We start from the raw sequence: 16,554 nt of genomic DNA, 5'->3' as shown, positions 1-16,554 counted from the left end.
TTCTCGTGCGCAGAATTGTCGGGGCGCTATTGTCATCTGCGCATTTGACGGGTCACCACGGATTTGCACCAGGAATTTAGCAGACTGGATGGATCTTATCATCACATCGTTTGACTGCCTCTGCGCTGTGCAGATTCCTTCCGTATAATGAAAGGCTTCAGGCATGCAAATGTCCCAGAATTTTAGATGGACGGTACATAAATCTCATAGATGAAATCCAATGAAATGAAATGTTTTCCAGGCTACACCTGCTCAGTGTCTTGATTAAAATCTTTATTTTTCTGGGCAACCGTAATCATGTTCTTATATTTTTCTGTTATTTAGAACCCATCTTTCTCCCAAGGGGACACAATGCGCATTATAGTTCGGTAATAAATTACACCATAGTTTAAAAAAAAATATGATAAATAAAATATAGGGCTGCTTTTACTAAGGTGCGCTAGTGTTTTTAGCGCACGCAGGAAATTAGCGTGCGCTACGCTTCTAGATCTAACGCCAGCTCAATGCTGGTGTTAAGGTCAAACGCGCGGGGCACGGTACGTGCGCTATTCTATGCGTTAAAGCCCTAGCACTATATTTGTCTATTTTTCTATAGTTGTTACCTTAGTAAAAGGAGCCCATAGTTCATGTAAACAATTCGAAAACATACATAAGCACTGTCTAACCCAGTGGTGTCTGACTTTTTTCATGTAAAGGGCCGCAGTGCGAATACGAGAAAGCTCTGAGAGCCGCCGTAAGATTTCAAGCATACACATGCGACTAATTTTGTAAACTGCCTCAATCTGGGAATTAAACAAAAATGAATTTTAAATATTTCTAGAACACTGTAAGGATACAGTGTATTTTAAAAACTCACTTTATTTTGGATTGTCAACAGTGGCCTGCGGTGAGGGCTCTCAGAGGATTCGGTGAATTCCTTGCTCTAAAGTCCGGATTTTTTAATTTTTTTGCTTGATGCAGTTTGATTGGTTGAGAAGGCAGCCTGCTCAACCAGTCAAACTGCATCAAGCAAAAAGTTAAAAAAAATAAAATAAAAGCAGGGCTCCTGGGCTGGAGATTCTCCGAACCTCCTGAAGGGTCTGCCAGTACTGACCTCAATTTGATTGGCTGAGCAGCAGCTGCCTGCTGCCTGCTCAACCAATCAAATTCAGAGCAGTGCCCTCAGGGCCTCTAAGGGGTGGGGCGAATCCCCTGAAGGCCCTGACTGCACGCCACTGAACAGTAGCGTTGGTGGCGGGGAAGCAGGGAGAAATTGTCGTCGTCGTCGTTGTCGGTGGCGTGGGGGGAGGCAGGGAGAGAGAAAGAAAGAAAGAAAAAGTTAGGGGAGTATGGCAGTAGTGGCTTGGGGGGGGGGAGCAGGGAGAAAGAAAGAAAGAAATGAAAGAAAGTAAGAAAGAAAGGATGCACAGTTAGAAGGAAGTGCAACCAGAGACTCACCAGATAACAAAGGTAGGAAAAAAAAAATTATTTTCAATTTAGTGATCAAAATGTGTCAGTTTTGAGAATTTATATCTGCTGTCTATATTTTGCACTATATTTGTCTATTTTTCTATAGTTGTTACTGAGGTGACATTCCATATTTTAAAGTCATGTCTTGACCTCTTTGAAAAACCCCCGAATATAAATGATAATTAACATTTTTTCTGCTTACAGTGTGCTTTGTGGTTTTTTTTTAATCTTATGGTTACCATTATGAATTAATAAGATATTGTGTGCACATGAAAAATGAATGGAAGAAATTGAGGGGCGGGGCTAGGGTAGGATTGGGGGTGGGACTGAAAATCAGTAGATGTCCCGTTTTGATGAAAAAAATAAATGGTCACGTTACATATACCGAATCTGGCAGTAAATATTTAGCACACTATAGTAAAGAGACCACATAGTTTTGTAATACTGCAGTCCATTTTCAGAGAGAAAAGGTTCCGTACCTTGATAATGAAGCTGAAAGGCCCCCATCATATCATCTTGAAACGTCCTGAAGTAAACTGAAATCGTATTGGTCGGGCTGCGGATCACCTGACCCTCGACCAAAAGTGTCTCATTGGCCAGGACCACCAAACCTTCTTCGCCGATTCCACGAATGGAAAGCTGCTCCCCTTCGGACAGGTTCACGCTCTTCACCTACGTTTGGAACACAGGACATGGCTATTGACCTTTTGGAAATATAAAAAGACACGGTAGCGTTTTTTAAAAAGTGCTACCTGAGAGCTATAGAATGACATTAGGGAGCCAGTTATGGTTTTGCCATGTGCTACGTATATAATTTCAAGGCTGAAATCCTTTTTGGAATAGGCGAGGCTCAAGGCCCTGATTTTCTGCAGATATTTAAAAAAATGATTCTGTGGAAATATTATGCAGCAAGGTTGCAATGGTTTTGCAAGAGGTTTTACACAACACAATGTACATGCTAAAGCCAGATTTTATTGAACCTCTCACGTGATCCATACACAATATTGAGACTATTTATAGCAAATAAAATCTTACCATGTGATTACATTCTATTTAACCAGACCAGTTCTATATTAAATTTAATTGTGAAGTGTCACTTTGATTCTAAATTAAGGTACACAGTCATTTTTTGAAAATAAGACATTTTTTTTCCTGGCTTGGTGGTTTGGTGGTGGCTTGGTGGTGGTTAATTTGCCATTGTCGCTGCATCAGACAGTTCAGAACACAGCCCTCAGAATCATCTACTCACTAGGCAAATATGACCACATCACCAAAGCATACTTAGACTCACACTGGCTACCAATAAAAGCAAGATCCCAGTTCAAATTCTACTGTCTACTATACAAAGTAATACATGGAACAGCACCCAGCTACCTAAACAACAGACTACACCGTAACCTCTCACACAGATTAAGGAGAACCCAGAGCCTATTCACTCACCCCCCTCTCAAAGGAACACGACGAAAGAAACTATATGACAGCCTTTTAGCGACACAGGCAGCAAAGATCGATACTACCATCACCAATCTACTGACCAAATCAATAGACATTAAAGCATTCCGAAAAGAAATCAAAACTCATCTCTTCAAAAAACACTTCCCATCATCATAACCTCACAAAAGTATTAGAAAATGCTCTCATGACTACCCTAACACCACCACCAGCAACACCCGAATCCGGACAGTATTATCTCTATTCGTCTAAACAGCAGAATCCGGACAATATTATCTCTATTCGTCTAAACAACCTATCACTATCTAATATCTACTACCAATTTATCCTGGAAAAGTCCAGAACAACAATTGTAACTTAACGCATTCTTGATTATATGTACTGCAATGCTACTGGAAATGTCCAGTCTTCTAACTTGTAATCCGCTTAGAACCGCAAGGCACAAGCGGAATAGAAATCACTAATGTAATGTAATGTAATCTCCAAATGCCTGTTACTTGGCACTGGTGCTCTCTTTCAACATCTGCCAATTAAAGGGTTAAAACTTTGTAGATACTTTTGTATTAGTTACACTAAAGCAGTGGTCTCAAACTTGCAGCCTGGGGGCCCACCAGGTACTATTTTGAGGCCCTCGGTATTATAAAGAATGATTCTTTTTGGAAAACTTGTGCCTTAAGTGTCCGGTGGTTGTGTCCGGAGGTCGCGTTCTGGAAAATTGCACTCCTCACTGCTGAAACCTCATGCAAACGCTTTCCTACGTCTGTACTCGATTGTCCTCTCTACTCCACCTCACAATCACGTACAGACCGCAGGAAAGCGCTTGCGTGAAGTTATAGCAGCGAGGCACGCAATGTTTCAGAACGTAAGGTAGCCGTTGGAGGTAGTGCAGCTTGTGTGTGAGTCTGGCGCTGGAGGAGGTGAGAGCTGAAGGTGGTTGCGGACATGACCGCCAGACACTTAAGGCACAAGTTTTCCATAAAGAATCATTCTTTATAAAACCGAGAGCCTCAAAATAGTTGGTCCAAAATCTTGTCTCTTGCAGTTGATACTTTGATAGTTTTTCACTTTCTGCATGTTGCATTGCTTTCAGCTGTGTGTAGCTGAAATTATCATCAGAACTATAGTTTATAAATCTTTCCTTAATTGCTTCTGATAATTTCAGATTTCAGATAATCCACATTTTGGATTTGTAGGTACTTACCTCAAGTTGTCATTTCTTTAATAAGACATTAACTATTTTTTCGGCTGCCCTCCAAGTACCTACAAATCCAAAATGTGGCCCTGCAAAGGGTTTGAGTTTGAGACCGCTGCACTAAAGGGAATTACATGATTATGCATGCGCATATTTTACCATATAATTGTGAGGGCATACATATCTACTTAATTCCATATAATTTCTCCTCATTCCTCACCAAATCCCACGGACTCTCACAAATCCTTTTCCTCCATGGATACCTCTCTGGCTCATTCCTGCCCTCTCTCAACACCCCTGACTCCTCCCCCCCCCCCCCGACTTCCTGACCACCCCCACCTCCCCACCCATTTACGCACCTCTAAAAATAAGAGGAACACCCAGTCGCTTCCATCTCCAGAGACGCACCCCCACCCGCACCCCCAGCACCTCCTCAACAACCCCTGGACATCTGATCCCCTTGCCAGTGGCGCAGTAAAGATAGGAAGAGCCGGGGGGAGGTGGCACCCACGTTCTTTCTGCGCTCCCCCCACTCTTTCCCATCCTTCACTCCTTACTCATGCGTTCCCTCCCCACTGTACATCTGAATTTTTGACAGCATGAGTGGTTTTTGTACTCGTGACAGCGCTGGATGTCCCTCTGACATCCCTTCCGGCTCCCATGACCCGGAAGTGATTCAGAGGTGAACCAGGCTGGCGTGAGCAACAGGCGGGAGAAGTTGCTCACGCCAGCGAAGATTTACAGAGCTACGGGGTGGGGGGGATGGCATGGCGTGAGTGGTGGCATGGTGTGGAGGGGCGGGACGGAGAGATGCCAGCGCCCCCACCAACACGGCACCTGGGGGCGGTCCAGCCCCTCCCTTACTATGCCATTGCTCCTTGCCTCCTACCTCTATAAGCAGGACTGGTAGCAGATCACTCCTGCCTCCAATGCCAACATTTTTCAAAACAGCAGTGGTGGTTCTGATGTGCAGCTAGGGATCAAGCACCACCATTTTGAAAGATGGTGGCACTGTGAGCAGGAGTGATTGCCTTTGAGACGGGTAGCAGCGGTGAGACTGGAAATTCCAGGGTTAGTTGGGGGGTGATGCCCAGGTAGAGGGTGGCGGGGGGGGGTGTGTGTCACTGGAGACAGAAGCCATTGTCTCTACTCTCTAGAGGAGCGCAGGGAAAGGGGTGACATGATTGAGACATTTAAGTACATCACAGGTCGTGTCGAGGTGGAAAATGACATATTCTTTCCTAAGGGACCTTCAGTCACAAGGGGGCACCCGTTCAAACTCAGAGGAGGGAGATTTGGTGGTGACACCAGGAAGTATTTCTTTACAGAAAGGGTGGTGGATCACTGGAACAAACTACCGGTGCAGGTGATCAAGGCCACTAGCGTGCTCGACTTTAAGAATAAATGGGACATCCACGTGGGATCTCTACGTGGGTCGAGCAGCACTCTGACTTAATGGGGTGGGACAGTAGAGTGGGCAGACTTGATGGGCTATAGCCCTTTTCTGCCGTCATCTTTCTATGTTTCTGTGAAAACGTCCAACTTCCCAGCCATGCCGTTTGGAGGTGTTTTTCTTTTTCAAAAATGAGCTCCTAAAAGAATGCTATAATTTAAATGATTTTAAAACAGAATTAATAGAAGACCAGGGGGAAAAGAAAGCAGTTTGTGCAAAATATACACATATCACTACAGAAAGACAGTCCAGACATTAAACATTCCATTGGTGTCTTCTATCCCGCCAATACCTTTCAGTTCTAGGCGGTTTACAACAAGAGTTGGCCGGGGCATTTCCAAGGAGAATACATAGCTAATAGATGTAGTATGCGTCGGGGTCTGTGGAGGGTCGATCAGGTTTAGTTAGATCATTTGACAAATTTCTTGACTAGAAAAGTTTTAAGTTCTTTCCAGAATGTTTTGTAGTTGGGCGTTATAGTCAGCAGATTGGAGTGGTGGCAGTCTAGTTTCGCTGCTCTGGTGGCTAATAGTCCGTCGTATATATTTTTGCTTCGTATATCTTTGATTGGGGGGTGGGTAAAGTGTGCTTGAGTTCTCCTTGGTCTGGATGTGTTTTTCCTGATTAGGCGGTTGCTCAGATAGCTTGGTCCGTTTCCATTTAGGGTGCAGTAGAATTTGTGTTGTATGCGTGCTTTTACTGGGAGCCAGTGTGAATCTCGGAAAGCGGTGATGTGGTCATATTTTTCAGCGAGTAAATCAGTCTAAGAGTTGTATTTTGGACTGTTTGTAATTGTTTTAGCATGTTGGTTGAAATAATTTCAACTTTAATAGGATTTCATATTTAAGAGAATCAACGCTGTGGTGGAGGATCCTACATAGGTGACACGCTCATGCCAAAGGAGAGAGAGAGAGGGTGGCTACTACAATCATATCCATTCCTGCCAATCAGCTTGCAGGGCTAAAGATGAGATCTGAAAAGCAGTGAATGTCCCCTAAACCAGCTTACTATACTGTAAGGGGCTGATTAGGGCTGGCAGAGAAAAAAAGAGAAGATATATTAAAAATAATACAATACATATAAATCAATTTGTGAATATATAAATGAAAAAAATAATAAAATAATATCTAAGATATTAAAAAAAACAAAAAACCCAGTGGCACCACAAATGAGCAAGGGACTCACAGCTCACAGCCTGGCAATCAGCCAGAGCAATGATAACCTGAAGTTCTACCTTATGGACACTAGATGTCAGCAGTAATACTGTGGATGAGCTCAGTCAGAATCAAAGTCTTTTCCATTTACAGTGCTTATTTTGAATAAGTTTCCCAGCCAGGCTGATTGGCTTTTTTCCATTACAGGGGATCTGATTGGATGAGACAGACAGAGAGAGAGAGAGAAAATAGGATTGCAGCAAAACATTGCACCCAGGGAGCTTCTATTGTCTGTCTTGGCTGTTTAGATTGTAAGCTCTTTCGAGCAGGGACTGTTTTCTTCTGTGTGACTCTGTGCAGCGCTGCGTGCTTCTGGTAGCGCTATAGAAACCATTAATAGTAGTAGCAGTAGGACAGCTGCTGGCAATTGACTGTGATTTTGTGGCGGCGGGGGGGGGGGGGGGGGGGGGGAGGGGGGGGGGAGGCGGGGAATGTTCTCTGTGGCAACTAATTGTGTGACCTCAGAATCACCACCTTGCAGCTAGAGAGAGAAGGCCAAAGCCATAGCATTGCACCTTTTACTGGGAAAAAAAATCTTCAGGTGCTAGTTTTAGATGGTTTTGTCATGGGCCCAACATGGGAGAAAACTTACTAATGATAGCATACCTCTCATGCTTTCTTTAAGTGCCTTTTATAGTTAGACTGTGCCTTCTGGAGGATAATTTTATAAAGGGGTGTCAATATTTAGAACCTATTAGGAGTAGAGGTCAGCCAAATTTCAGTTTTGGCACCAAAACTGGCCCAAAATTGGTATTTGGTCTTGTTTGCGTTTTGGCTGAATATTCTAGTGCGTTTTCCGCAAACTGAAAATTTGTACTGTGTTCCCACAGTACCGGTACTCCCCCACCTGCCCAAATAGAGATACCCGACCCACTTCTCCAGGCCTCCTTTACAATCAGTGGTGGTTTAGTGTCATAGGAGCATAAGAATTGCCATAGTGGGAAAGACCGAAGGGACAATCAAGTATCCCATTCAAACTACCATAAAACTACTAGGAATGACTATAGTCCGATGCTGCACCATGCAACCGCAAATAAATAAAGCGATACAGAAATCCTTCACAGTGATGAGAAACCTAAGATAAGTCAGGAAATTCTTCGAAAAAGCACAATTCCAGTTTATAGTACAATCCCTAATCCTAAATCTACTAGATTACTGCAAACATCCTCCTCCACCTCCCCTGCCCTGCTACAATGACTAAACAACTACAAACAATCCAAAACACAACTCTGGGACTCATCTACTCATTGAGAAAACACGACCATATTACAGAAGCATACGTCAACTCACATTGGCTACCAATCCAAGAAAGAATACTATTTAAATTCTACTGTATGTTATTTAAAGCCTTATACGGAGACAGGCCAACCTACCTGAACAACCGCCTCATCCAAACCACCTCAATCAGACATAGAAAAACACACACTCCTCGATCAAAGAAGTAAAACGGAAAAAACTATACGAAGGCCTCCTGGCCACTCAAGCAGCTAAACTAGATAACCAAATCTCCAATCTACTAATAACGACCCCAGACTACAAGACGTTCAGAAAAGAAATAAAAACTATACTCTTCAAGAAATTCCTGAAACAGCCCTAACTTCAAACGTACCGTCCTTCCCCCCTCCCTCTTCCCGCCACACAGAAATTACATAACCTACTCTTTACCTCTCTAGAAAGGACAAATGTTCTTCCATTGTAACCCTCCGTTTTTTTATCTCTTTTGTAATCCGCCTTGAACCGCAAGGTAATGGCGGAATAGAAATCTCTAATGTAATGTAATGTATCCTGTTTCCAAGTGGCCAACCCAGGTCACAAGTACGTAGTTAGATCCCAAGTAGTAAAACAGATTCTATGCTGCTTATCCTAGGAATAAGCAGTGGATTTCCCCAAGCCATGGCCTATGGACTTCTCTTTCAGGAAATTCTCCAAACCTTTTTTAAACCCCGCTAAGCTAACTGATTTCACCACATTCTCTGACAACGAATTTGCAGAATTTAATTACACGTTGTGTGAAGAAATATTTTCTCTGGTTTGTTTTAAATCTGCTACTTAGTAGCTTCATCACATGTCCCCCAGTCCTAGTATTTTTTGGAAAGAGTAAACAAGCTATTCACAGCTACCCCAGTCACTCCTCAGCATTCCCGGTAACACATTCCTCATTACGGAAAAAGCTGTAGCACAAGTTTCTGCATATTATGAATGTAAACCACCATCCAAGCTTCTCCCTCTGTGCACTTATCTTTGCATTTACACGCTAACCCCCAAATTCTTATATATGGTGCTCAGAATAGCACGTGAAATTTAATTGACTAACAAACTAATTAGTGCTGATAATTGGGTGCTAATAATACATTATTGACATTAATTTGCATTAATTAAAATTGGCTTCAAAAAGGAGCCCAAAGGATTTGCCAACAGAAAGAGTGTCGGCGAGCTGTACTCTGATACTCCCCGACAAGCAACAAACAATAACCCCCCAATCTCCCCTGAAAGAAACCCCCCCCATCTCCCCCCCAATGGATCCCCTTCCCATGAAACAACCCCCGGGAAAGCATTCCACAGCCATACCACAGACATACTCACTACCCACCCCCCTCCCCCCCAAAAAAATCACACCGCACTGAGTACCCACAAGCAAAAGAAAAGAGGAAAAGGAAGGAAGAGAAAAACAAACTGTTAAAAGGAATTCAAAACTAGGCTCCGAGCTCTAGGAGACAAAATCTGTATGTGGGCATCCCGGGTCCAATATTTTACATTTTACATTTATTAATGCAAAAATCCATAAACTATTGGCATAGAGTCAAACCAGGAGAAAACGAAGAATTAAGTACGTTTTAATCTCCCAGTATCAAAAATTCATCAAAAATCTATGTGAAAAACATTAAAAAGTCACTGAAAAACTGTAGCCGCTAAGGAAAAGTACTTAGCTGAGTCCCATCGGAAATTTTTATCATCACTTGACAGAGCCCCGTTTCGGTAGTTTCAAGTTTCAAGTTTAATAGATTCTTTGATTTGATCACAAAATCTTATTTCAATGCGATTTACAATAAATAACAAATCAAATCAAATAATAAAACCCACATACATCACATAGAATACTATTAGTCATTAATACATTAGACTTTTTTTTTTTCTTTTTTCTTTCAATTCATCTTCTCTGCTTTTCTACCCTTTCTATTTCTTTTCTTAGCAGTTTCAAATACTCTGAATTCTTCTTAATAATCTACTATATGCAAATAACAGCAATTATGGTTTCTGTTGTTTCTACATCACTATTTCTTATTCAATTTTTATGTATTTGAACTGCTTTCTGTATATTACTTATAATATTCAATAAAATTAATGAACTAAAAAAAATACATTAGACATTAATACATTAGTGATAAGGGCAGTATAAAATACAATATTAAAAAAATAAAACTGCAAATAAAATTGGGCATAGGTTTAATACACACAGGATGGGAAACAAGTACCCACATATTTCAGTGAACCTCCACGTCCCACCCTAAAGTATAATAGTACCAGTTTATTGAAAAGCACCTTTAAAAAGCCAGCTCTTTAGAAGACTTTTAAATTTATTCAATAATTTTTCCTCTCTTAGGTTAATTGGAAGTAAGTTCCAGATTTGGGGGGGGCCGAAGCAGAAAAAAATCATGTCTCTCCGGGAGTAGATCACTTTTAAAGGAGCAGAGATTAAAGTGCTAGTAAGATGAGATGCAAAAAAACCTTGAGTCTGGTGCTTGTCACCTATGCGTTCTTGCCCGGGGCTAAATCTTGCTCCTCGTCGTGAGCTTTGACCGTACTGACGTCCCTTTATTATTCATATAGATACTTTTTCTAGTATTTATTTGCATTTTACTTTCTGCCATACTCTTATCATGGGGATAAAAGTTTGTTGCCAATTGTATTAATTAAAATTTACATGTGCATTTTTAGGCACTGGGTTCTATGCATCTCCAGAAAGGGGGGCGTGGCCACGAGCAGTCCAAGGGCGCTCCAATTTAAGCACGAGGCTTTACACCGAGGTTTAGCTGATGCAAATCCTTTACATCAGTGTCTCTCAAACTGTGTGCCAAAGCACAGTGGTGTGCCACGAGAGATTCCAGAATTCTACTTTAATTTCAAAAATTGCCTTCATAAGTATACTCTAGAATAGGTGACATGCATGTCGCGTACACAAGAGTCTGTCAATGTTATGAGCTTATGCGTGCGTAAGGATACAACTGCCCAGACAAGCATCATTCTTTGGGCCTTGAAAACTAACGGCAAGTAATTTTATTCTTATATGCAGTCGTTATCCTAACTTGAGCAACAAAGCAATCGAGGCTTTGTTTGGATCTTCTTATCTTTGCGAACTTGGATTTTCAGCTCTGACAAAGAGAACGACTGCATACGGCGTGTTTGCTTATTGACTATCGAGCTGCATTTTGGGTTAATTTGCATGCAAAAATAAGATTATCCATCGCATTGATTAGCAAGTCTATTCTATCTACTTTAGTTTCACTGCCCATATATAGCGTAAAGAACATTAAATAACTCTCAAATTAAATTTTGGGATGGTTTTGGCCATTTTTATCATTTCAATTATAATGTGCCACGAAAAACATTTGCTCCGTTTAGTCTGATGGAGCTAAAAAAAAAATAAAAATTAGGCACTAAGACCTGGATTCTGTAAACGGCGCAATTATCAGTGGCCGCCTTAAAAACAGCCACCAGTCGTGTGCCAATTACACAACGGCACCATTGACAGAATTGTGGCTAGGTGAAAGGTAGGTGCCGAAATTGAAAGCTAGGGTTTTAAAGGCCTATATTAGAGAATGACACGGTGACAAAATTCATCACCGTCCCCGCGGATAACCGCAGGAAACCATCTTCATGTCATTCTTTAAGGAGAGAGAGAAGAATCAGAGTATGAATGGCCACAATCACTGACCCTCAAGCTTTGCTTTGAAGAATGCTGGTGTAGAAGGACTGAGGTTGAAACAGACACTACAGAATGACAGTCTCTGGTATCCAGAGCAGATATTGTGATGTCATAATGCCTCATTCCACCAGTGCCTAAGAGCCAATCACATCAGTGATGTCACAATGGCTTCATTATCCTTGGCTCACATAAGAATCAGAGTATGAATGGCCACAACCACTGACCCGCAAGCTTTGCTTTGAAGAATGCTGGTGTAGAAGGACCGAGGTTGAAATAGACACTAGAAAATGACATGGGATTATTTCCCCGCGGTTATCCGCGGGGACGGGAACGGTGATGAATTTTGTCACCGTGTCATTCTCTAGCCTATATGTCCAGCGTCTACCTTTCACGAGAATTGCACCTACTGGAGGCGCTCTTATGATGCCCTAACGCTACGTCCAGCATTAACCACGCCTACAGTGGCATTAGACGTCATAAGGTGACTCAGTAGATGGGATAATGGCAGTCTTTCCGGAGGTATCCTTAGGCGCCTCCGTTTAAAAAAAAAAGAATTGAATTTTAATTGGAACATTCAATTAGTGCACTGATTAAACCAATTAAGATAGGTGGCGGTGGGGCACCTACCACCTCCTAACGTGAAGCGCCATTTTTAGAATTGGGCCCTAAGTGCTATTCTGTTAATGGCGTCTAACGTTGAGCACTGGTCAGTGGCATAGTGAGGGGGGGCCAGTCTTCCTAAGGTCTCCACCCCCACGCGCCCCTTGCCTTTCCCCATACCTTTTTTACTTCCCCAGTGTGAGGTTGCCACCTGACGTTGGCATTGGCGCTCTCTCTGATGTCACTTCCGGGACCCGCGTCTAGGAAGTGACATCGAAGGGCGAGCCGACACCAATACGAGCATGCTTCTGATGCCGGAGAAGTTAAAATGGTACAGGGAAAGGGAAGGCGCACGTGCGGCAGAGGGGCACCACCACGCTGAGCACCGCTCACCCTTACTACGCCACTGGCGCTGGTTATGGAATAGTGTGCATCACGGGGGGGGGGGGGTTTGTGCCGATTTCTCGGCGCTATTTAGAGGATTTGGTCCTAAGTGAGTTGTACTGTACGGTGACGCATGAAAAACACGCAAGACACGTAACATCCTTCAGTTACGCAGACAACATAACTATCCTCCTCCCCTTCGAAACCCAAGACAACTCCGCTACTGGACACTTGGAAACAATACTGGACGAAGTAGAAAAATGGATGACAAACCACAAATTAAAACTAAACTCGGACAAAACCAAATTCTTAATGCTTGAAACGGACAAAATCCCATCCATAACAGACCTGGAAATCAAAACTACCAAATACCCAATCCAGACCTCCCTCAAAATCCTGGGAGTGCTGATAGATAGATGCTGCACTATGCAGACTCAAATCAACAAAACTACCCAAAAAGCATTCTTCACAATGCGCAACTTACGAAAAATAAGGAAATTCTTCGACAAAGAACACTACAGGATCATTGTTCAATCCCTGGTACTTGGACTTGTGGACTACTGCAATATCCTATATCTACCATGTCCTACAAAAATGATCAAAAAACTACAGACCATTCAGAACACGGCTCTCAGACTAATCTATTCCCTCGGAAAATATGACCACATAACTAACGCCTACCTAGACTCACATTGGCTACCGATCAGAGCCAGAATCCAATTCAAACTATACTGTCTAATCTTCAAAGTACTCTACGGTACAGCACCTGCCTATCTAATCGATCGCCTACACCGAAACCTTCCACCCAGAATAAGAAGAACCCTGACACCATTCTCATACCCACCACTCAACGGCACTCATCGTACAAAGCTTTACGATAACCTCATAGCAACGCATGCAGCAAAACTCGAACCCTCCATAACCAGATTGTTAACCTCAACATCTGACTTCAAAGCATTCCGCAAAGAACTCAAAACGCTACTTTTCAAAAAGCATATTCAAAACACCTAATCTCCTCTTCCACATACACCGACCAGGTTACCCACTCCCTGACACCATATCCTCAACCGACCAAAAAATAAAAAAATAAAAAAAAAAACCTACCAACCTATTACCTACCAACGCCTGGAAAAAGATTTGATATGTAATGTAATATAACTGCTCTCATCCAATGTTACCAAGTCTATACTCATTCTGTAACTATGTCTTACCCTAAATGTCACTTACCCTCCTGGAAATGTCCAGCTTCTTCTTATATAATCCGCTTTGAACCGCAAGGTATAAGCGGAATAGAAATCACTAATGTAATGTAATGTAACAAAGCCGGGCCGACAATCGCACGCAGGACATCAGCGCGCCAGATTTAAACTCAATTTGAAAGTGCTGCGGGGTGTATGTGTGTGGGGGAACCTCCCCACTTAACTTAGTAGTGTTGCTGCTGCCATTGTGGGGGTGTGGGGGGGAACCCCCCACATTACAGAGGAAACTGAACTTTTTCCTTACAAAATAGGGAAAAAGCCTGTTTCCTGTAACCCTAACCCACACCAACCCCCCCCACGGCAGCACCAACACTGCTAAGTTAAGTGCAGTTGTTCCCCCCGCTCCTCGGAGCGCTTTCAAATTGAGTTTAAATCCGGCGCGCTGATGTCCTGCGTGCGACTGTCGGCCCGGCTTTGTCTCGCGCGGTTTTAACTATGTATCGTACAGTACAGTGATAGAATACTGATTAGTGCCCAACTAACACCCGCCAAAAAAAAAAAAAAAAAAACCACCCGCCAAAAGTCCTCTTATTCTCATACTTTTTAGCACGCAGTTAACCCTTCATTGCCCCAGATTCAAACGCAGATTGTACGCCCTCTAGGGACAAGGAAATAGAAAACGTACCTAATTGCAATTCAGCTTGAGCTAGTCCTGAAGAAAATGTGAGCCAAAACCCCAGGCAAAAAAAAAAAAAAAATTGAACTCAGAAATCCACCGTTTTCAGCATATTGTATCTGTGACGGAGAAAAGCATTCAGAACTGCAGTAGCGAAGGCATCTCCAGTCTCAGGCTATATTGCTCACAGTAAATAACGCTATGAAACAAACTAATTAATTAAACTGGGTCAAAGAAGACACTGACACACAGCCCTTGAAGTAAACGTTTGAAAGAAGTGTTAAAATCCTGGAATCATCCTGGAAATGTCCAGATGTCTCTTTTGTAATCCGCCCAGAACTTCAAGGTTGAGGCGGAATAGAAATCAGTAATGTAATGTAAAAGTGGTTTCATGGGATAGAGCCATTCTTCCATAGGAGACTCTTAATAATAATAATAATAGCTTTATTTATATCCCGTCAAACCTTTCAATTCAAGATGGTTTACAAGAGAGACTGCGTGAATGCAGCTAAGTTACATCATGAGTTTGAAGTGGAAGGAAACAGACAGGTGTGTAACATAGTTACATACAACAGGAGCCTCCGAAAATCTCGGAGAGAGCGGGAACTCGAAGGCCTTGAGCATGCGCAGATGCTCAAGGCCCAGCAAAAAGAAGGAGGCAGATCTTCGGGCACCGGCATGTCCTGTGCGATGGTGCCGGTGCCGGGTGCCAGATGGGGGGTAAGCGATGTGTTTGGGTTGGTGGATGGGTGTGGGGGGATGTCGGATAGCGGCGGAGGGGGGGGTGTCGATACGAGCGGGGGGGTGCTGGATCGCGGGGGTGTGCCAGATTACGAGGGGTGGGGATGGCGGATCATGCGGGGGGAGGCCTTCGTGAGTGGGGGGAGCAATGCCGGTTCTCGGGGGGGGGGGGGGGTAGGGCAGTGCCGCTGGCCTTGGGAGGGAGGTGGGGGGGGGAACGAATCAAGCAAGTTTCCCTTACTTTCTATGAGGAAACTTGCTTTGATATATGAGTAATTTGGTTTACGAGCATGCTTCTGGAACGAATTATATATATATACTAGCTGATGCCCTGGCGTTGCACGGGTATTTAATTATAGCAATAACACTGTAAATGGATTCAAATAAAGATACTTTATAGTGGTGAATGAAATTATTTTTTTACAGCTTAATAAAAAGTACAATATTCAAATTATAATGTGAAATATTTGACAAAATGAATACAATACAACTAACGCAAAACGTGATTATAAACAACATTTTTAGTTTCACCTCCTAGAGCAAGAACATATAAATTCTTGGGTGAACCCACCCTTAAGCAAGCAACATAGAGTTGTGGGCCGCGAGACCCCCAGAACATATCACCCCAGGTAGTGAGGGATCTGCATACCAAGTTTCGTTCAAATCGGTCAAGCCATTTTTGAATTACTGTGAGAATGGCAGCTTTTTACATTATTTCCATTGACATGAATGGGTGAAATATGATTTTCTGTTTGTAGCTCCGCCCATGTGTGCAGGTGGGCCACGAGACCCCCAGAACATATCACCCCAGGTAGTGAGGGATCTGCATACCAAGTTTCTTTCAAATCGGTCAAGCCGTTTTTGCGTGATCGCGGCACATACACACACACATACACACATACATACCTCCGATTTTATATATATATATATATATATATATATATATATATATATAGTAAAACCTTAGTTTGCAAGCATAATTAATTCCAGAAGCACGCTTGTAATCCAAAGCGCTCATATATCAAAGCGAATTTTCCCCATAGGACATAAAGGAAACTCAGACGATTCGTTCCACAACCCACAAACTTTAATACAAAATACTGTATACTGTGAGCGCTTGAGCTATGGGTACATTGGACCTGACGCTTCTATTACGTTCAGCTGCGCTCGTTGTAATTTGCGCGTATGTAGTGCGCGCTTGAACTGCGGGTAGATTGGGCGTGACGCTTTTATTACGTTCAGCCGCGCCCGGCGTAAGATGTGCGCGCTT

At 42.8% G+C, this 16,554-nt stretch overlaps 1 protein-coding gene across 1 annotated transcript in view; it reads right to left on the bottom strand.

Moving 5' to 3' along the window:
* The window catches only part of SEZ6L (seizure related 6 homolog like), a 143,366-nt gene that overhangs the window by 74,540 nt on the left and 52,272 nt on the right, over nt 1–16,554 (bottom strand). The window contains exon 3 of the mRNA XM_033956207.1: nt 1,929–2,121. Coding sequence (XP_033812098.1) covers nt 1,929–2,121 — 193 coding nt within the window. The remainder of the gene's footprint in view (nt 1–1,928; nt 2,122–16,554) is intronic.

Source organism: Geotrypetes seraphini, chromosome 8 (genome assembly GCF_902459505.1).
Source record: "Geotrypetes seraphini chromosome 8, aGeoSer1.1, whole genome shotgun sequence".
NCBI lineage: Eukaryota > Metazoa > Chordata > Amphibia > Gymnophiona > Dermophiidae > Geotrypetes > Geotrypetes seraphini.
This window is presented reverse-complemented; position numbering and strand designations above follow the sequence as displayed.